Below are 22,565 nucleotides of genomic sequence, written 5' to 3' on the forward strand. Positions count from 1 at the left end.
ACTTTATAAAATTAAAAGGAGCGGACCACCCATGCCGACCTCCTCTTCCTCCGCCATCTGTGCAATGTGTTATCATAGCTGAGATAGTCGACAGTTGTTTCAACCCAAATGGCCTCTTAAAGTTGTGATCAGAGAATCGAAAGAAGCAGACGTCATCTCAGAGACTACTCCGAACTGCAGGGAAGTGAGTCATGTGACACCTCTCAGCGCACGTGAATGGCTAGGAAGGCTCACAGGGGAGGAGCATAGGTGGCAAGGTTTTCTCCAGAAGTTCTTCCATTGTTAGTGCACATCAATTCTTGGCACTACTTGGGCCCCAAAATAATGCAACAAGAACAAAAAAAAAAAAAAAATTGCAAAACTAAAGAAATAATAAAAAAAGCAAACACTTTTTTTGCATCTCACTTTTTGAAAATTATTAAAAGTGGGCGTGGTTTACTGGGAGGGTGTGGCCTAAAACTTATCAACAGATTTATTAATACAAAATAAATGACGTCATAAATCCAAGTCAGTCACTAGTGTAATTTAATAATATACGTAGTCACAGAGCACCTTCACCAGTGTAAAACGTAACCTTTACTGATAATATTTAAAATTAACCCAAAGAGTGCCAATAAAATTTCTTTATCCAGTAGGCTGGGTATACTGAGGATAAGAGAAATGACTTAACCCTCACGCTTGCCCTATAGACTGATGTCCCTGCCTACAAAAACTGAATGGCCGCCCCGATAGGGGCGATCCCGTGTCAGGAACCTCCTAATAGCCCTATATGTCCCTGACAAGGGATGGATACCACCACCCAAAGAGAGACCTACTGTAATTACTGTCCAGTATTAATTGTCAGTGGTCAAAACATATGTCAAAAAAACAAAATAAATCACTGGTGAACTCACACCTATTCTGTATGCAGCTGAACCTCCAATAGCATCAAGGTATAATGATTACCAATAGGGTATAGGAGCACTGGAGCATTGGTGGTACAGTGGTTGCAGCAGATTACAGTATCAGCATCGGTGGTGCAGTGGTTGCCGCAGATTACAGTATCCGCATTGGCGGTGCAGTGGTTGCCGCAGATTACAGTATCCGCATTGGCGGTGCAGTGGTTGCCGCAGATTACAGTATCCGCATTGGTGGTGCAGTGGTTGCCGCAGATTACAGTATCAGCATTAGTGGTACAGTGGTTGCAGCAGATTACAGTATCAGCATCGGTGGTGCAGTGGTTGCCGCAGATTACCATATCAGCATCGGTGGTGCAGTGGTTGCCGCAGATTACAGTATCCGCATTGGCGGTGCAGTGGTTGCCGCAGATTACAGTATCCGCATTGGTGGTGCAGTGGTTGCCGCAGATTACAGTATCCGCATCGGTGGTGCAGTGGTTGCCGCAGATTACAGTATCCGCATCGGTGGTGCAGTGGTTGCCGCAGATTACAGTATCAGCATCGGTGGTGCAGTGGTTGCCGCAGATTACAGTATCAGCATCGGTGGTTGCCGCAGATTACAGTATCAGCATCGGTGGTGCAGTGGTTGCTGCAGATTACAGTATCAGCATCGGTGGTGCAGTGGTTGCCGCAGATTACAGTATCCGCATTGGTGGTGCAGTGGTTGCCGCAGATTACAGTATCAGCATTGGTGGTGCAGTGGTTGCCGCAGATTACAGTATCCGCATTGGTGGTGCAGTGGTTGCCGCAGATTACAGTATCCGCATCGGTGGTGCAGTGGTTGCCGCAGATTACAGTATCAGCATCGGTGGTGCAGTGGTTGCCGCAGATTACAGTATCCGCATCGGTGGTGCAGTGGTTGCCGCAGATTACAGTATCAGCATCGGTGGTGCAGTGGTTGCCGCAGATTACAGTATCCGCATTGGTGGTTGCCGCAGATTACAGTATCAGCGTTAGTGGTGCAGTGGTTGCTGCAGATTACAGTATCAGCATTAGTGGTGCAGTGGTTGCTGCAGATTACAGTATCAGCATCGGTGGTGCAGTGGTTGCTGCAGATTACAGTATCAGCATCGGTGGTGCAGTGGTTGCCGCAGATTACAGTATCAGCATTAGTGGTGCAGTGGTTGCTGCAGATTACAGTATCAGCATCGGTGGTGCAGTGGTTGCTGCAGATTACAGTATCAGCATTAGTGGTGCAGTGGTTGCCGCAGATTACAGTATCAGCATTGGTGGTGCAGTGGTTGCTGCACATTACAGTATCAGCATCGGTGGTGCAGTGGTTGCCGCAGATTACAGTATCAGCATCGGTGGTGCAGTGGTTGCCGCAGATTACAGTATCAGCATTGGTGGTGCAGTGGTTGCCGCAGATTACAGTATCAGCATTAGTGGTGCAGTGGTTGCCGCAGATTACAGTATCAGCATTAGTGGTGCAGTGGTTGCCGCAGATTACAGTATCAGCATCGGTGGTGCAGTGGTTGCCGCAGATTACAGTATCCGCATCGGTGGTGCAGTGGTTGCCGCAGATTACAGTATCCGCATAGGCGGTGCAGTGGTTGCAGCAGATTACAGTATCAGCATCGGTGGTGCAGTGGTTGCCGCAGATTACCATATCAGCATCGGTGGTGCAGTGGTTGCCGCAGATTACAGTATCCGCATTGGCGGTGCAGTGGTTGCCGCAGATTACAGTATCCGCATTGGTGGTGCAGTGGTTGCCGCAGATTACAGTATCCGCATCGGTGGTGCAGTGGTTGCCGCAGATTACAGTATCCGCATCGGTGGTGCAGTGGTTGCTGCAGATTACAGTATCAGCATCGGTGGTGCAGTGGTTGCTGCAGATTACAGTATCAGCATTAGTGGTGCAGTGGTTGCCGCAGATTACAGTATCAGCATTGGTGGTGCAGTGGTTGCTGCACATTACAGTATCAGCATCGGTGGTGCAGTGGTTGCCGCAGATTACAGTATCAGCATCGGTGGTGCAGTGGTTGCCGCAGATTACAGTATCAGCATTGGTGGTGCAGTGGTTGCCGCAGATTACAGTATCAGCATTAGTGGTGCAGTGGTTGCCGCAGATTACAGTATCAGCATTAGTGGTGCAGTGGTTGCCGCAGATTACAGTATCAGCATCGGTGGTGCAGTGGTTGCCGCAGATTACAGTATCCGCATCGGTGGTGCAGTGGTTGCCGCAGATTACAGTATCCGCATAGGCGGTGCAGTGGTTGCAGCAGATTACAGTATCAGCATCGGTGGTGCAGTGGTTGCCGCAGATTACCTTATCAGCATCGGTGGTGCAGTGGTTGCCGCAGATTACAGTATCCGCATTGGCGGTGCAGTGGTTGCCGCAGATTACAGTATCCGCATTGGTGGTGCAGTGGTTGCCGCAGATTACAGTATCCGCATCGGTGGTGCAGTGGTTGCCGCAGATTACAGTATCCGCATCGGTGGTGCAGTGGTTGCCGCAGATTACAGTATCAGCATCGGTGGTGCAGTGGTTGCCGCAGATTACAGTATCAGCATCGGTGGTTGCCGCAGATTACAGTATCAGCATCGGTGGTGCAGTGGTTGCTGCAGATTACAGTATCAGCATCGGTGGTGCAGTGGTTGCCGCAGATTACAGTATCCGCATTGGTGGTGCAGTGGTTGCCGCAGATTACAGTATCAGCATTGGTGGTGCAGTGGTTGCCGCAGATTACAGTATCCGCATTGGTGGTGCAGTGGTTGCCGCAGATTACAGTATCCGCATCGGTGGTGCAGTGGTTGCCGCAGATTACAGTATCAGCATCGGTGGTGCAGTGGTTGCCGCAGATTACAGTATCCGCATCGGTGGTGCAGTGGTTGCCGCAGATTACAGTATCAGCATCGGTGGTGCAGTGGTTGCCGCAGATTACAGTATCCGCATTGGTGGTTGCCGCAGATTACAGTATCAGCGTTAGTGGTGCAGTGGTTGCTGCAGATTACAGTATCAGCATTAGTGGTGCAGTGGTTGCTGCAGATTACAGTATCAGCATCGGTGGTGCAGTGGTTGCTGCAGATTACAGTATCAGCATCGGTGGTGCAGTGGTTGCCGCAGATTACAGTATCAGCATTAGTGGTGCAGTGGTTGCTGCAGATTACAGTATCAGCATCGGTGGTGCAGTGGTTGCTGCAGATTACAGTATCAGCATTAGTGGTGCAGTGGTTGCCGCAGATTACAGTATCAGCATTGGTGGTGCAGTGGTTGCTGCACATTACAGTATCAGCATCGGTGGTGCAGTGGTTGCCGCAGATTACAGTATCAGCATAGGAGGTGCAGTGGTTGCCGCAGATTACAGTATCAGCATTGGTGGTGCAGTGGTTGCCGCAGATTACAGTATCAGCATTAGTGGTGCAGTGGTTGCCGCAGATTACAGTATCAGCATTAGTGGTGCAGTGGTTGCCGCAGATTACAGTATCAGCATCGGTGGTGCAGTGGTTGCCGCAGATTACAGTATCCGCATCGGTGGTGCAGTGGTTGCCGCAGATTACAGTATCCGCATAGGCGGTGCAGTGGTTGCCGCAGATTACAGTATCCGCATTGGCGGTGCAGTGGTTGCCGCAGATTACAGTATCCGCATTGGCGGTGCAGTGGTTGCCGCAGATTACAGTATCCGCATCGGTGGTGCAGTGGTTGCCGCAGATTACAGTATCCGCATAGGAGGTGCAGTGGTTGCCACAGATTACAGTATCCACATCGGTGGTTACTGATTGATACAGCAAAGGACAGAAAAATAACTGGGCATATAACCAATTATAAAATTAGTTGACCACTGTCTCATAAGCGTATTAGATAAAGACTTAAATGCTAATGCAGCCACATTTATCAGTCATAGATATAAACTATTATCGGCTCACATAGGTAAGGGGGAGCTTAAAGAGGACCTCTCCCCTCTCCTGACATGTCTGTTTAAATTGCTCCACGCATTTCCCATGAAATAACAATTCTGGAGCCTCTATTCTTATGTCTGTATGTTGTGCCTTTCCTCTGTTATTTTTACTAGAAGTTATGAATAATTGCTAGCAGTCTGCAGTAAGGGTACAGAGGGGGGTAACCAGTTGGGAGGGTGTACCTGCACTGTCTGACTCTATCCAATCAGTGCTGCTTGTGTTACTGTGCAGGGACACCCCCCAACTGGCTACCCCCCTCTGTACCCTTACTGCAGACTGCTAGCAATTCATTCATAACTTCTAGTAGAAATAACAGAGGAACGGCACAACATACAGACATAAGAATAGAGGCTACAGAATTGTTAGTATGTGGGGAATGCATGAAGTTATTAAATCAGACATGTCAGGAGAGGGGAGAGGTCCTCTTTAATGTCAGGGAAGGTCACTATCCCATCTATCTAAGTTGATTTAATTGGTGCAGTAACTTGTTAACTGCATCACTCCTCACCCACAGATGAAATATAGAATAGAAACGCTAACGCCTAATTTTTCATCAGATAAAACATGCAAATCGATATAGTCATTTAAACCAAAAGGGGTTATGGTATTTAACCTATATATCCATCTCGCCTCTTTTTGTTTCAAAATTATGTCCAAATCTCCACCTTTTATGCCTTATCTTAATTGTCTCAATCACGGAAAAGGACAGAACCCGAATATCGCCACCATGTTTAGATGTCACCTGTCCGGAGATGGGTTTATCACGTTTATTTCTCACGGCATCTTTTGCCTACATACATCAGATTACACGTACATTTACATAAATATACCACACCCTCGGTATTACAGTTGGCAAAAGATCAGTATACCCAGCCTACTAGATAAAAAAAAAATATTGGCACTTTTTGGGTTAATTTTAAATATCATCAGTAAAGGTTATGTTTTACACTGGTGCAGGTGCTCTGTGACTGCGTATACTATAGAAAAGCCAGAAAATGGCACTCATTGTAGTAAAAATATAAGGTTTTGTTATATGACTCTATCACTGTCCAAAATGCCCTACATTTAATAAGTGGCGTGGGCCCTTTAAAAAGATTGGTGCAATTCACTCACACTAATGATCTTTCTTTTTTTTTTTTAACTGGCCAAACTTAATAAATCTGCCCCAATACTGACGCCTGTTGTGAGTCGGCATAGTTTTGTGTCAAAATGTGCACTATTTTCTGGCAGGGCTGCAATACCGCACACAACCTGCTGACAGGGGTGGTGCTGTTTTTGGAAGAAAGCAGCCATGTTTTTCTAATCCTAGACAATCCCTGGATAAAAAGGTTAGACCACGGTCCTCCCAGTAAACCACGCTCACTGGTCTTAGTTTTTGCATATAATATAATATATATATGTATATGATATATACAAAAAAAAGAAGAAGCTCATAATGCCATTACCTGCTGATCTGGAGACGCTGTTAACGTTGACCATTTTCCGACCCCCAATAAACAATTCTCATGAGTCACCCGACTTGCAAGCAGACGTCACCGATCAGGCACTTCACACCTCAGTACCGCTGAATATTTGACACCGGGATAGTACAGACATTGTAGGGCAGGAACGTTATCAGAGGAGCAGCTCAGACAAGACCTGTCAGTGGGAGAAACAGAGGATGTAAACCTGATTGCAAAGTCTATCGTACAGTATTTTTTTCGTCCTATAAGACGCACTTTTGTTTCCCCAAAAAGTCTTCTTATGGGGTGAATACCAATGAGAGCTTCCATCATTAGTACAATAGGACTGTGAAGCAGTGTATGCAGTGCTTTCCGGACTCTGTACTGACCACTTCTGGTCCTCGGGCGCTCGTTGTGCTGTGACTGCGCCCAGCGTGAGGATATGGGCGCGCTCTGTGACCTCACACTGTGCGCGAAGGGTCAATGCACAGCCCGCACCTCCATCAATTAGCTGTTTGAGAGGATGTGGCTCTCTGGTCTCCTCTCTGCTCACCAAGCACAGCGCCGCACATCGTATAGTGGTTGTGCTTGGTATTGCAGCTCAGGCTCATTCACTTTCTAGGCCACTGACAAACGAATGTGATGTCAGGGGCCTAGGAAGAGGCCACATGCTTATCGGAGCTCCGCAGCCTGATGGGAGTCGGACCCCCACTGATCAGATACTCATGACCTATATTGAGGAGACGTCAGCACTACCGTACTCCTTTAATGTTGTCAAATTAATTTACTGATACATCACAATTCCCAATGCCACCCATAGTATAAAATGCCGACATCTACATAGAGTTCAATAATCTTCTCTCAGTACAATAAAGCTACAGGGAATGACATCAGTCGGACACTGGGATCCCCATCGTTGTTACTGACCCTTTTGTCAGACACCTGCATTGAAGTCAGTGAGAAGTGATGGAAACAAAAAGCTGTTTTTGTCACTGTAAAGGGAGAATATTAATCACCTATATTTATGCAAATATCGATAATTAATATTCATAAATAGGAGGAGCCGTCTAGTGATGACTCCGCCTATTTATACCTTTATATAACAGTAACAATAATACTTTCGCTATACTTTACACTAATCACTACGCTAGCTGCATGCGCCTAACTAACTCACTACCGCTACACAAAGGGTACAAATATAACAGTATTTATTAACACCTGACGCACACGATATACAGTAAATACACAGCCTAAACTACACTACACGTTCCCAAATTCCACCCATAAACTAACTATACAGTTCACACATACAAGTAATATTCACAGCCCACCCACCTGGTTCTATTTACTATCCCTATAGGGTACGACGAGGGTTAACTATGATCTACAAGGGTGTAAGCAGCATAGATCAGGGACACAAACAAGGCAGAGACTAGGGGAAATCAGGTACAGAGATGTTAATTTCGCTGCCGGAATGCGCATAATAGAAGGAGGGGAGGGGGGGGCTTCTCCCCTTCTTCTATCATGGATAGTTATCTCTAACGGCGCTGGAGATGATTAGAACAAAGGACTCCGATTCTGTTGAACCTGAGTTCTTTGTAGTCATCAGGATGACCGGACCTTTGTCCGGTCATTCTGATGCAATCAACCAGATTGTATTGGTGTGAATGCTTGGGGCACATTCACACTGATGCACCTGGCTGCAGATATTGGGGCCTATGGATATGGGGGCATGTATATTATTATAAGGGGGATCTCATAAAGGGACACATATATTATAAGGGGGCACAGCCCTTATATTATAAGGGGGCACGGCCCCTACATTACAAGGGGGCACAGCCCTATATAAATATATATACATATACTGTAAGGGGGCACATATTTCCCACATGGGCCACCATGAGCCCCTGGGGATCACCATGGGCAGGCGTGCGCAGATGCTGGGCACATCTGCCCACATCGTCCCATGATGCTGTGGTTAATGTATGCACATATATACCATACATGCACGCACGTGTTTGCAGGCATGCATGGATATATATGCATACGTCTCAACCCTTCCTCAACAGTCACTCCCCATTCATGCAAGTGAAATAATGGATCCCCCTTCTGACAGTTTCCCATCTGTCTCCTACATATCAGTGCCAGGGCCTATTCACATGCTGCTGTTTTATCATGGCTTTTACCACATTTTTGCACAATGCAGACCGACCAGACAGTGCAGACTTCCTTAGGTTAGTCAGAGTCCGTACGGCAGTGTGGTACTTGACTGCGGCACAGCCATGACGCGACCGCATCGCCCCTACAGAAGACACACATGTTCCATACACAGCAGCAGCACCCGCATACACAGCAGCACCCGGAGGGATCTCGGTACAGAAGGCAATTCCTGCACCTGGCGCCCGGCCCACATCGCTGGACGAAAAGGCAGAGCTTTGGTAAAATCGCTGAAAACTCCACGATAATATTGTGATAGCTATCCGTTGGTTTGTGGCATTAACCCCTTCAGTACTGAACCACTTTTCACCTTAAATTCCAGGCCGATTTTTGCAAATCTGACGCGTGTCACTTTATGTGGTAATAACTTTGGAACAGTGATGGTCAGTCCGCAGTGTTCGCCAGCGGGCTGCCATCTTTAGTATGGTAGACTCACCCGTCCGGCGATGCACAGGTAAGCCCTTACCTATGCCGGGAGCCGGTCTGAAACCAAATACAGTCACCGGGAGCAGGCAGATCCTGATAAAGGCCCCCGACGGCTGTTCTCGGAACTGCCTGCTCCCGGTGACTGCATTTGATTTCAGACCGGCTCCCGACACAGGTAAGGGCTCACCTTACTAAAGATGGCAGCCCGCTGGCGAACACTGCGAACTGACTATCACTGCTTTGGAACGCATTTACTTATCCAAGCCATTTTGAGAATATTTTCTCGTGACACATTGTACTTCATGACCGTCATAAATCTGAAGAAGGTAGAGGACCGGCACTCCCAAGTTGCTGGTGGGTTGAACTTTATTGGTCACTTTTCAAACATCAGTCAGTGACGCGTTTCGGCACCTGTAGTGCCTTTCTCAAACGGTGAACAAGTGGCAATAACATACAAAATAACGAACGCATTTAAATAGCCCGCCCGGTATCACGTGGTTCTGACGTCATGTTTAACTATGCATTCACCAGAGAACTCACGGGGCGGGTTATGCAAAGTAAGGATCAGCTGTTGCCAAATGTAAATATCTTGGAAATTGTTCGCCGCACTTCAATTGCACTGTAAAGACATGTTTAATAGCATAACGAGCAAGAAGCTATTGAGCGCATACTCCGCTAAATCTAGTATGCTTCCCTTCTCTTCAACATTTCAATCCTCCACGACGAGGCAATGGTATTTGCGTAATTGTGCAATATTGTGTTTCTCTACGTGAAAACGGTATAAAGTGTATTACCCTTTCGTATAGTGGATTTGTGCTTGCTAAAGCGATCTTCATGCGCATAGATCTTTCTCCCACGTAGGCAAGGCCACACGGGCACGAGAATATAGATAACAAACTTGCTATCACATGTAAAATAGCCACGTATTGGGATCCGTTCACCTGTGTGTGGATGAGACATATATATGGACCCTTTATAATGCTGGAATAATGTATGCAACTGAGACCAGGGAAAGCGCCTTTCTTGACTGTAGAAAGATATGTCTGTCTAGATGTCGTTTTATTGCTGCCAATGTCTGCCCTTATAATTCTGTCACGTATATTCCCCGCTCGCTTATAACAGATCATGGGGGAATGTTTAAACTCCTCTACTGCCGGGTACGATTTTGTTACATCGGGACCCGTCAGGATACTGCATGTGCCGCGATCAGCGCTGACCGCGGAAGTGCGAGGGTTAATGGTTAATGTTAAGGAAAACACCGATGGCGGCGCATAGAGCAGGGGTCCGGCTATCAGTGACTGCCGGACCCCTGCAACTGATCAGGCGGGAGCAGCTCCTGATTTCAGACCCTGTTCCTATGGGTTAATAGACAAGTAAATAGTCACAACTGTACTGTGGACAGTGGCATAACCTGGCAGCATGCAGTATTACACAACCGCAGGTGTCTTGCACTCCACAAAATGTGGATCCGCAAAACACGGGTATTGGCAGTGTGCATTCCACATTTTGCGGAATGCAAATGGCCTGCTCTATGATAGAAATGCCTATTCTTGTCCGCGACTGCAGACAAGAATACGACATGCTCTATCTTTTTCCGCGACTGCAGACAAGGATACGACATGCTCTATCTTTTTCCGCGACTGCAGACAAGAATACGACATGCTCTATCTTTTTCCGCGACTGCAGACAAGAATACGACATGCTCTATCTTTTTCCGCGACTGCAGACAAGTATACAACATGCTCTATCTTTTTCCGCAACTGCAGACAAGTATACAACATGCTCTATCTTTTTCCGCAACTGCAGACAACAATACAACATGCTCTATCTTTTTTACAGGGCTGCGGAATAAAACTACAGATGCGGACTGTCTGCATGTTTTGCAGCCCCATTGAAATTAACGGGTCCGCACCCATTCTGCAAAATTGCAGAACGGATGCGGACCCAGAAATACGGTTGTGTGAATGAGCCCTATATTGGACACTAAACGGCAGCATTAAAGGGGCCGTCCTGCCCAAGAGCCGACCCACCCAGTCCTCTGAACCTGTGCCCTATTAAAAACACTAGCACAGCATATCTGACAGCTGAGGCCAGTGACTGGCTGCAGCGGTCATGGAACCAAGCCACTTCTGGCCCCCGAAGTTGTCAGAAACAAGGCTGCGGTGTGAGAACACCAGGACTCTGGACAGGTGAGTATTTTTATGCAATTTTTTTTCATTGGACGTGGGTCCCCAGGATTGCTTTGGTTGGCTTCTAAGCCGGATAACCCATTTATTGATTAATGATTTTCTGAACAGAATTGCTTGAGCGCTGTGATGGGGTACAAAGTAGGCATTATATGGCGGTATAAGGCTAGGTCTACACGACGACATTTGTCGCGCGACAGATAGGGCACAACAACACTGCAACATCTGTAGCGCAACATTTTGTTGCATGACAGTTTTTATAATGGCAGTCTATGATGTTGCACTGCAACATGCAACATGCTGCGACTGCGACGCAACAGTCGCAGAAAAATCCATCTCGAATGGATTTTCTGCGACTGTTGCGTCGCAGTCGCAGCATGTTGCAGTGCGACACCATAGACTGCCATTATAAAAATTGTCGCGCGACATTAGTGCAACAAAATGTCGCGCGACAAATGTCGTCTTGTAGACCTAGCCTAAATTTGGGAAAACCATGAGTGATGTTTAACTTTCTCTTGTGCTGCTTTTTACGCCTATTGCATTTCATTGTTTGATTGCTTTATTAATTAATTTGCAATCCTTGCAGAGTAATACGCTGCCGGCTGAGTACATCTGCGTAAGGGCTCATGCACACGAACGTATTTTCTTTCCGTGTCCGTTCCGTTTTTTTTGGCGGACCGTATGAGGAACCATTCACTTCAATGGGTCAGAAAAAAAAAAAAAAAAAACGAAGTTACTCCGTGTGCATGCCGTTTCCGTATGTATGTTTTTCCGTTCCACAAAAAAAATAGAACATGTCCTATTATTGTCCGCATTACGGACAAGAATTGTACTCTTCTATGAAGGGCCAGCTGTTCCGTTCTGCAAAAAAAGGAATGCACACGGACGTCATCCATATTTTTTGTGGATCCGTTTTTTGCGGACCTCAAAATACATACGGTCGTGTGCATGAGGCCTAAGTTTGCAATGGACGGAAGCTTTGGAGGTTCTTGGTTGAAGTGTCTGTGATTAGGGGGCACTAGGCTTAGCAGGGTTGGTTAACACTGTTGCACGTGATGTGTGCACTGTGTATACTGTATTGGTTTTGTGCACTACTTTGTGCATGCTGTTCGTACATTTTTCATGTTTCATTGTTATGCATTCATTGTCTTGCGTTACACCCTGCTCTTAGTCTCCTTCCACCTTTGTTCACCTTCCTACCCAATAGCCTGTGAGCTCCAGCCCATCTGCTGCTGCTGCCGCCTCCTCCTCCCACCTTCTGCTCCTTGTAAGAGCTGCAGGGACCAGCCAGAGCTCACAGCTGCTAGAGATGGCCAAGAAGCTGGTAGCTGTGCTCCTGCCCATTCTCCTCTGCCTCATCGGGGTGATAGGGATCCTGCTGCTGGCTCTGCCTGCAAGGGACGTCAATGAGCCCCCCAAATATAAGGTGAGTGCACTGCATGCATGGACTTGGCATTACATGTACCTTCTTGGTGCTGATTTTCAGGAGGCAACATGTGACACACAGCACAACATATGGGAGGTTTCACCACAGCTATACTCGCCTATGTGACAGCGTATGTCCGGACTGTGGTCATATGTCTAAACCAAGCTCATGGGGACTACAGATTCAAGCATGTGCTGATAATGAGCTGCAATCAGGAAATAATAGCATGCCGTCATACTGTAGGAATGCATTTAGTTGTAGCTGATATACAGCAACTAGGGATAAGCAAATTTCATATTTAGAATTTTTTTTTCGGTTTGTTTTGTGGTATTTACTGAATTGCGTTATGGATTCTGTTACCACGGACCATAACGCTATTCCATAACGGAATGCCTTTAGAGTTTATGTTCTGCAAAACGGATCTGTCCGGTTTACGTTAAGCTGGAATCCATAACGCAATTCAGTAAATACCACAACAGAACCGAAAACGAATTCCAAAATATGAAATTCGCTCATCCCTAACAGCAACCAACAACCTATGTATGACTTGGAGGAGAGTAGAACTGATCCGCCAGTTGTGTAACTTCAGCTTTCTTCCATCAGGTGTAGAAATTCATTCAGATCCCCCACCGCCCATCTATATTGTTTACATCCCACAGCTGAGGGTTTGTTACAGTTGTATCCAGTCTAGACCATTCCCTGTGAGCTGAACAGTTTGGCAGGAATTTCACATAACGGGTGTGATGCGGCCAAAACCTCGCCCGTCCAATGATGCTGTAATACTTCCGCCAACCTGCGAATTTGTGCAGGCATTGGCTGACGCACGTGGGCGCGGTTTCAGCCATGTGCAGCAGCCGCTACATGAAGACCCAGCCGCCTTTTGGACTCCAGACTGATACAATTTAATTTGCACTGATACATTGTATCAAACCATCAGAACAGGAAAGCGGTTTGGGCTGCTGCTGTTTACCTCCTAAGGGTTAATGTCCCACGTTTACTAACGTCAGCGCACGTGGACTTTGCCTCACAATTTGGCATATATTATTTTAGAGAAATCCACTGCTCGTGGGGCGTGGTACACTAGAAATGGGGGTGGCTTAATTGGAAAAGGGTGTGGCCTACAATGTAACATTTTGCACTAAAATTGTACCTCGATTCTGTGAAATTATGTTGCAAATGGAACCAACCAATAGTTGGTATAAAGACAGACAAAAGTGTCCATCGATGCACCGAGTGTGGGCACGTCTAGACAGGACATCTAAAGTTTACACCTTCTAAACGATTAATAAATGCGCCTCAGGAGGAACTGTCCAAAATGTTAAGACATTTAAAGGGAACTTGTCAAAATCCTCTCTAAACCCCCAGCAATACCTCACAGCTGATGTCACCTTGGCGTGTGATCAATGGACTTTTTTATTTTTCATGCACCATAAAATCTTGCTTTCAGCGCCTGCACAGTGAGCCCCGCTGTCGTGTATTTGGCTTCAGCAGGCACCAACTGATGGGCGTGAGCCAAGCCAAGTACACCACAGCGGGGCTCACTGCGCAGGCGCCAAAGACTAGACCCATATGGCGCAGGCCATCAAATATGAACGTGCAGTAAAGGGGCGTGGCAAGCTTGACTTAAAGTATCAAGGCCGCTGCCCCCTTGACTTTAAGCTCTTCATTTGCATACAACGAGACACGGCTCCGGGATGGAGGCTATCCTGTAAACATACTCAAGGAAGCCTTTACTAGGGTCATTCATAACAACAGGAGTTCCCTCCTGGTCCTTTAAAAGTCCTAAAGTCAGCCAAACATATAAGATAATGATTGACCGAAATGTGGTCAATTGTAAGAACAATCTCGCCAGAGACAAAACTGGACGATCAGGGAGTCAGTTAAAAAAAAAACAAAAAAAAAAACAACTGTGGCGGGAGCAAATGATTGGCCAAAGTAGGACGATCATGCCGTAGACAGGAAGATTTCAGAAGACCATGGGTGAAGCTTTCCAACCTGGTCCACGTCATTCTTAGCAGAAGTAGTTTAGTCTAACTTTTATCCCATATGTATGGGCATCTTTAGCAAGGTAACGTGAAGCCTACAGGACTCCCTCCATTATCAGGGTCGTCGGTTAGCTGCCTTTATCTGACCTGTGCAGTTTTATAGGTGGCCATGGTAGAATGTGCCCAATAAGACTGATAACCAGGGTGTTGATAATCTCCACTTCTGTGGTGACCACATTATCCTATATGACCAACAGACCACATTTCATCTGACAGGGTGGCCACCCTGGCTAGGCAGAGGAACAGAATACTAGAACTGCAGATCCAGCTCACATCAACGCCTGATGGATCTCATTAACTATAACCGGGTCCGTTGGGTGTCTGCTGCATGCATCAGTATTTCTTCCTTTTGTGCCAGGTCCTGCGCTGAAGGCTCCCATTACTGTCTTAAACTGTTTACTTCTAGTCATAGGAGGTCACTGATAAGACTGGAAACTCTACTTGGTGGTCCCCTAGTCATCAGAGATTCCTCATGAAGGGCATATCCCTCATAGGTTAGTATAAGGTCGGCTGGTTAATAAAGGTCTCCCATTGAGTGAATCATTTACCAGGTCCACCATTAACTAGTTAGATGATGTTCTTCTCGAGTTGATTACTTGGATCCTGGCTGCCCCATTGCTCAGCCTCACAGCTCCGTCATAAATTTGTAGTTTTTTGTTCTACTTATGCTCTAGATATTGAAGATCCCTTGTACTCTGGTTGATCATAAACATTGCTGGTTCTCAAACTAATTGCACTTAATTGGTGTTTCTCTAGAAATTGGATGACCGTTATAAGCTAGTTTACTTCTAGTTGTTGGAGGCCCCCTATAAGCTGCTTCTTCTGGCATTGGACGAATCCCAGTTGGTTGCTGCTGGTTAGCTAATGCTAGCATTAGGCGGCATCGGGTGCCCTCTGTGACCTGGTTCCTTCCCTTCCTTGGGCAGCACAGTGGCTCTGTGGTTAGCACTGGTGCCTAGCAGCGCTGGGGGTCCTACATCTGCATGGAGTTTGTATGTTCTCCCCGTGTTTGCGTGGGTTTCTTCTGGGTTCTCCGGTTTCCTCCGAAGACATACTGATAGGGACCTTAGATTGAGAGCCCCATTTGGGACAGTTGGATGCTTAATGTCTGTAAAGCGCTGCGGAATATAGTAGCGCTATATAAGTGCATAAAATAAATTCCTTGGAAGATGATTTTGAATCTTGAAGGTACTTCCTCAGTTTCTGGGATCTCCCATAAGTTGTTTCCCGCCTATCCCCCTTTTATCTACAATACTTCTAGAGCTGTACGATCCTGTTGTACTAAAGCCTGCACCAGCAAAAAAACGTTTAAAAATTGACGTTTGTGGATCAGGGGTTCTTGAGGACAAGGGTCCAAGGTCTTGGTGAAAGCCCTTGGATGTTGAGTGCACGGTAAACATGATCTCGCTTGTAGTGGTTTATTTCTGCTGGAATGCCATGAACGAGGGAAATCTGAGTCAACAGTGAAGTGGAGGAGGAGAAGTGCTGGATCGCTGCACCACGGAGTCCCTTTATAAGTCTCCTCTGTCCTTGGGACCCTTGAACACTACAGTTTATTAAGCTCTCACAATGGCAGGAAATGGAGGCCGGCAATCTATTCACTGACTGTTTAGCAATTCAACATCTGGGGCCATGGTGGTCAGGGTCTACAATAGTGGCTGCCCAGGATGTAGAGGTGAACATCAGTCAAGTCAGCCAAATATAGGAATATTCATCCTATCCTGCACCCAAGGGAATCTACAGAATATCAACCCCGCCTAAAAGAAGTCAGAAAAGGCTATCCTTTAAAGCATATTATATTTGCAAATATATTCGGGTAAAACCACAAGTGCCCCTTGCCCCAGGCAACCAAGATGTTTGGTGGGGGGATATTATATATGCAGAAATCGGGGCAACTCCCTTCTAGTACAAAACAACATATATGGGTGTAGGGCAGAAAGGCATTAGCTTGCCCACAGAACTCTGGGAACAGGTGGCCCCACAGGAACCTAGCCCTGCAACACCCTAGTACACCATGTCCTGAATACATAATGAATCAGCAAAGACCATGTATTAAGTCGGGCTAGTTCTCCGTAGGGGTGGAGTTTTAGGGGCAATCTAGGGCAAATATTAGGAAACAATAATCGCTGTCTGAAGAGGCCGACCCCCGCATAGGTCACGCGATAAATGCGGTATGTAACAAGGACAAGTCAACGATATATTACTAGCACCACATGCGCAGTAACAGCCAACCACCACACACCCAGCATCAATTTATTAAAGACTTCACACCACAAAGGGGGGCAGGGCGTAGCGGGAAGGACAGGGCTGACCACGGACCAAGAGATTTATTGTTTATGCCAGAAGCTGGCCTAAATTATAGCACAAATCTCTATGGACTGCCAGAAATGCACCCGTGTGCATATCGCTCCAGCGGCGTAGGAAGCACCTGTTGTAGTGTATCTGCCCCATTATGTCAGACGTAGAGAAGAGGGGGCGCTCCCCTAGTGCATAATCTCCACAGATTGGAGGGGCTTACCACAGGAACGTGCACAACGCCGTGACACCAAACGGCTGCTCAAACCAAAGGATGTCTCTAGAGACGCTGCTCATGTCAGTAGAAGAAGGGTACTGAAACGAGCGCTGCACAACAGGGACTATTTGTGCAATAGTAAAGCTAATAATTACATATAAAATGATAAAACTATGGGAAATGTTGATCAGGCTGTAACGCGTTTTGGGCTGATACCTTAGATTGTGAGCCCCATTGGGGACAGTGTGATGCTAATGTCTGTAAAGCGCTGCGGAATATAGTAGCGCTATATCAGTGCATAAAATAAAATAAATAAATCAACATTTCCCCCTTTTTATCTCTTAGTTTTTATCATTTTATATGTAATTTTTAGCTTTATTATCAAATAAATAGTCCCTTTAGTGCAGCGCTCGCTGGAGTACCCGTCTGCTGACATAAGCTCCATGATGTCGGCAGAACACTATGTACAGAGATCCCACCTTATGTGGCTGAACACCACTCGAGACACTGGTAGGATGACGGACATTTGATAGTAGCCGTTCTTAGCTGGTGCAGCAATGTGCGTCATTTCAAATGAGATTCCTACATACTAACAAGTTGTGCTACCCCCTGTTGGTCCACTTCCAACTTCTTAAAGGCTCGAGTGGTATTCCGCCACATAGGATGAAGCTCTCTACATGGCGCCGTGCTAGCGCTGTGTATTTGGAGGTTGAATAGTTTGGAGAATTACATAATTCCCTAAGGGTAATGTTATTTTTGAAATAGGATCTGTCATACATGGGAACTAGCCATCAGGGCAGAAGATAATTCTAGAATTTTTTTTTGGGGGGGGGGGTTAAATGAACAAAACAGGGCTCAGAACAGTTGTAGATTCCTGGTGTCAAAGGCTCCAACTGGCGCACACAGTTTTTTAAAGGGCGTCTGTCAGCAGTTTTCTCCCTATGACACCGGCTGACCTGTTACATGTGCGCTCGGCAGCTGAAGACATCTGTGTTGGTCCCATGTTCCTATGTGCCCGCACTGCTGAGGAGCAACGGGGGCGTTACAATTACACTCTGCTCTCTCTGCAAATGCCGCGTCCTCTGCACTTTAACAGGACCAGACAGTAAAAAATGTAATCACGCCACGTCTTGTTAATCGAAGTGCAGAGGGCGTGGCAGTTGCAGAGAGCTAGGTGTAATGGTAACGCCCCCGTTGCTCCTAGAGGCTCATTTGCATATATTAAAGCATCATTTTTCTCAGCAGTGCGGGCACATATGAACATGGGACCAACACAGATGCCTTCAGCTGCCGAGCGCACATGTAACAGGTCATATGTACAAAACTACTGACAGATGCCCTTTAAAAGGTGAGCAGGAAGCTCTTCCGTTTTCCCACGAGTCACCCGGTTTTAGGATACATTCACTTAACTGTATGTATTTTGCAGTCCGCAAAATGCAGATCTTTAAAAAATACAGTTTTCTTGCGGATCAATTGTAACAATGCCTATCCTTGTCCGCAAAACGGACAATAATTGGACATGCTCTATATTTATTGCAGGGCTACGGAACGGACATACTGATGCGGACAGAACACGGTGTGCTGTCCACATTTTTTGGGGACTCATTTAAATTTAAATCGTCCAATCCGCAAAAACAAAACAGAACGGACAAGGAAACAAAATACGTTTGTGTGAATGTAGCCTTAGGAGGTTGGAAAACTGGGCCCATTTCTTAGTGGGGAATGAGGTCAGGAGTGTTATTTAGAGGTACATGGTGGTGTTACTTTGGTACAAAACTATTGTTAGGCTAGGGCTACACGATGACATTTGTCGCGCAATATTTTTTTGTAATGAGAGTCAATAGAGTGGGACTATAATTTGAATGCCATCGTACTATTATGCTGGCTGAAATATTATGAAAAGGGAAGGGGGGTGGTTACTTTGCTCGCTGCCTGTGATCCCTTTTTCTAAGACACCCGGGCTATGTTGTGTAGACAAGTGTATGCGAGGATCTTCTCCAGTCACCTGCTCCCATTAAACATCTCCTAAGAAGCTATTGGCCACCAGATATAATTATTCCAGAATAAAATCCGGCACGCTCTGCTATTTGCACACATGCCCCCTCCACATTGCACTTGGGGCGGCTCCCCCACCGTGGGCCCCAGTGGTAATAAGGCAGCACTGTGCACGGTTCCATATCAGGGTTTGGATCGTCTATAAACAGTCTGACATCTTTACACAAGGTCGGAAATAAACACTTGGGGATTGTTCGGATTGTCTCCTCGCCAGCCCGAGAGACGCCGTTGACTACAAGCATTTCATCAGCCCCCCAATATAAACCACTAACGACCACCATTACACTGCTCACAGGATTGCCATGAAGGGCAATGTTGAGTACAGTTTTTACTGTAACCCTAGCATTCTATTCGTTTTGAAATCTTCCAGCCCTCTACACTACTGTCTACGCATTGGACGGGGGCTACTATCCCACCCTCTCCCCCTTTCCTCTAACCGCTGCTGAGGGAACCTAAGGTCACAGCTCTACGTTCACGCCGGGCTATTTTTGCCAGATTCAGCTGCTTTCCTCCCCGCTGTCCGAGGTGTTATTCTATGGCTTTCCTCCAGTCTTTAGAATATGTGGGGCCAAGAATCCCTCCACAGTTATTTTTTTCCCTCGTTTTCTACAAGTCCCACATTCGCCTGTGATTAATACGACAACGCAGCCTTCTGTGTATTTGTACTAGATGTTCTGATCTCCCGTTGGGTTCAGATTAAGGTGAATCCAATGCAACGTAAGGAAATCCAACAAGGACGGCCATTATCTTTACAGTTGAAAAGTACACAAAATGTCATAAAAAAAAAAAAAAACACACAAGACACTCATTCAAGAACTTGTGTTTTGGTTTATTTAGTTATTTTTATTTATTTTTTGTTTTCCCTTTCCTCTCCTTTTTTTAACTGTTTCAATTTTGTCCCATTTATCTAGGGCTACAAATGTCACGTGATTTGGAGAAAAGTTGCACGACAAAAAAAATACGTGCAACTTGTCATCGCACGGCTATTTTAGAGCTGTGAAAACACGGCCAAGTCACAGGCGAGACGCATTTCGAACTTACATAAAAGTCAATGCTGTAAAAGCTGCATGTGACTTGCAACACAGGAACCATCAGGTCTGGATTTTTAGCGCAGTATATGACGTGTCACATTACTACACCATTGAAAATTATATCAAATGCTGTGCGAATTTCTTGGCACGTGACATGTCGTCTTGTAGCCTTAAAGGGGTTGTCCGGGGGTTTTTCTATTGATGACTCCAAGTGATTACTTCCAGAGTGCCAGGAGGTTTATATTTCTATACTCAGGATAGGTTATCAATATCAGATCGGCGGGGGCCGACACCTGGCACATCAGCTGTTTGAGGAGATGGCGCAGGCTGTGCACGGCGCGCGTGCCGTCTCGCTTCTCTCTTCCTGTTTGCTGCTGCTGTTCTATAGAGAGAAAGGAGACGAAACGTGTGCACTGCGCGCTGTCTCCTCAAACATGTCACACCTCCCCCCCACCCATTCTGATATTGATTACCTATCCTTAGGATAGGTCATCAATATTAAAAGCCCGGACAACCTTTTTAATGGTATATGTGGTGCCAAGAAACCTTGTAATACAGATTATTACAGAAAATGCCTCTTTCTCCATCTATCAGGCTCATCTCCGCCTCTGACACACTCTCAATTCACTGGTAAAATGTGTATTTTGTGAAGCAGAACTCACTGAGGGATCAGGTTACAGCTGCTGCCAATACAAGTCTATGGAGAGAGGGGAGGCAGCAACTGTAGAGAGGCGGCTGCTGCATTCAGACGCTCTCATCCATCCTACGATCGGACAGCAAGAACCATAACCCATTATAGTCAGTGGGCCAAATCACATGTGCAGAAAATCACAGCATGCACTATTCAGGTCTTTTTTAGGTAAATAGAGGTCACTTTTAAAAAATTTGTTAAATTTACGTCGTCTTTTATTCTCCTTTGGCTGCCAGAAGATGCGTATATGTTATGACGGGGTGTGCGCCTAGTCATTAATTAGGTGCACCTTCAGCAGTAGAAAAACGATTCCAGCCTCTGGCTGGGGTAGTTCTTCGCCAACATGTACGTGATGGCCCGGCCTCTACCAAGTGTTGAATGCGGCACAAAAACACCAGTGCAACAAAATATTGCTGCACGGCTGTTTAAAAAGTCGCAAAAAGGGGGTCCTGCAACATTTTTATAGCAAAAACGGGCGTTAAAATGTTCATAAGTGGGCACAATAGAAAAATGGACAGCACACAGATGCCATCCATGTGCAGTCTGTTTAAAAGATGTCCATTTTTTTGCAGCCAGTAAATGGACAAGTTTCAGATGACCAGTCTGACAGAGATCTTAAGGGCTCATGCACACAAACATATTTTGTTTCTGTATCAGTTAAGTTTTTTTTTGCGACCCGTATGCGGAACCATTCACTTCAATGGGGCCGCAAAAAAAACGGAAATTACTCTGCGTGCATTCCTTTTCCGGATGTCTGTCCTGCAAAAAATAGAACATGTCCTATTATTGTCCGCATTACGGACAAGGATAGGACTGGTCTATTAGGGGACAGCTGTGCCGTTTTGCAAAATACAGAATGCACACGGATGTCATCCGTATTTTTTGTGGATAAGTGTTTTGCAGACTGCAAAATACATACGGCTGTGTGCATGAGCTCTGTTTCCTCACCCCTGTGCTGGATTCACAGCTACACTGCTCTATAATGTCCTCTATGCTGCTGCTTCCTAGGGTGTAATAAAGAGACACAGGAGAGTAGTGTCTCCTCTTCTGTGCATGGGAGACAACATGGCAGCTGGTCTCAGCCCCTACTGGAGCAGAGCTAAGGGAAAAATGGCAGTTGGAGATGGAGTCTACAGAGGAGGACCCTGGTGTGGTCTGCTCTCCTAGAAAGTCACCTGAAATGACAGGTTAGTTTTAAGTTTAAAAAACACTTTAGGAATAAAAAGGAATAAAAGGCCCCGTGCAAAAGAAAAATTCATAATTTTCTGTTGTGATGTATAGTGGGTGACGGAGATGTAAATAGCGTACAGTAACAAAGTGTATTTGTGAAATATTTTACATGAAAAATAATAAAATATATAGACAAGAATTAAATATTAAAAGATGGATATTTTTGTGCTATTTGTATACATCTGAAGTTCCATGAGCAGCGAAGAGTTTCCTGAGGATTTGTAGTGGCGGCGCGTACAATGGAGGGGAGTGTAACGGATAGCTTTTTTTCCATCAACCTTGTTCAATAATTGATTCCATAAGTAGTCCTGGGAATCCTTGTGAGACTGTAAAATCTCATCACACCTCTCCACCGTGGACCATCCAGGAAATAACTCGGCCATTTGAACCTTTCCAAAGTGTTTCGGGAAACGTTGAGGCTGATGTTGGAAATAACTGGAATGACATTAAGTGTACAGAAAATCCA

General features: G+C 46.0%; 2 protein-coding genes across 2 annotated transcripts in view; one reads left to right on the plus strand and one right to left on the minus strand.

Annotated features, from left to right (window-relative positions):
* The window catches only part of LOC122919377 (degenerin unc-8-like), a 78,049-nt gene extending 71,732 nt beyond the window's left edge, over positions 1-6,317 (minus strand). Inside the window, exon 1 of the mRNA XM_044268370.1 lies at positions 6,284-6,317. The gene's annotated coding sequence lies outside the window, so the exon portion shown is untranslated. The remainder of the gene's footprint in view (positions 1-6,283) is intronic.
* A 6,054-nt stretch (positions 6,318-12,371) lies between these two features.
* ENTPD2 (ectonucleoside triphosphate diphosphohydrolase 2) overlaps positions 12,372-22,565 on the plus strand; it is a 43,372-nt gene continuing 33,178 nt past the window's right edge. Inside the window, exon 1 of the mRNA XM_044268589.1 lies at positions 12,372-12,535. Within this exon, the coding sequence (XP_044124524.1) occupies positions 12,419-12,535 (117 nt within the window). The 5' untranslated portion in view covers positions 12,372-12,418. The remainder of the gene's footprint in view (positions 12,536-22,565) is intronic.

The sequence above is a fragment of the Bufo gargarizans genome, chromosome 9, assembly GCF_014858855.1.
Source record: "Bufo gargarizans isolate SCDJY-AF-19 chromosome 9, ASM1485885v1, whole genome shotgun sequence".
Lineage (NCBI taxonomy): Eukaryota > Metazoa > Chordata > Amphibia > Anura > Bufonidae > Bufo > Bufo gargarizans.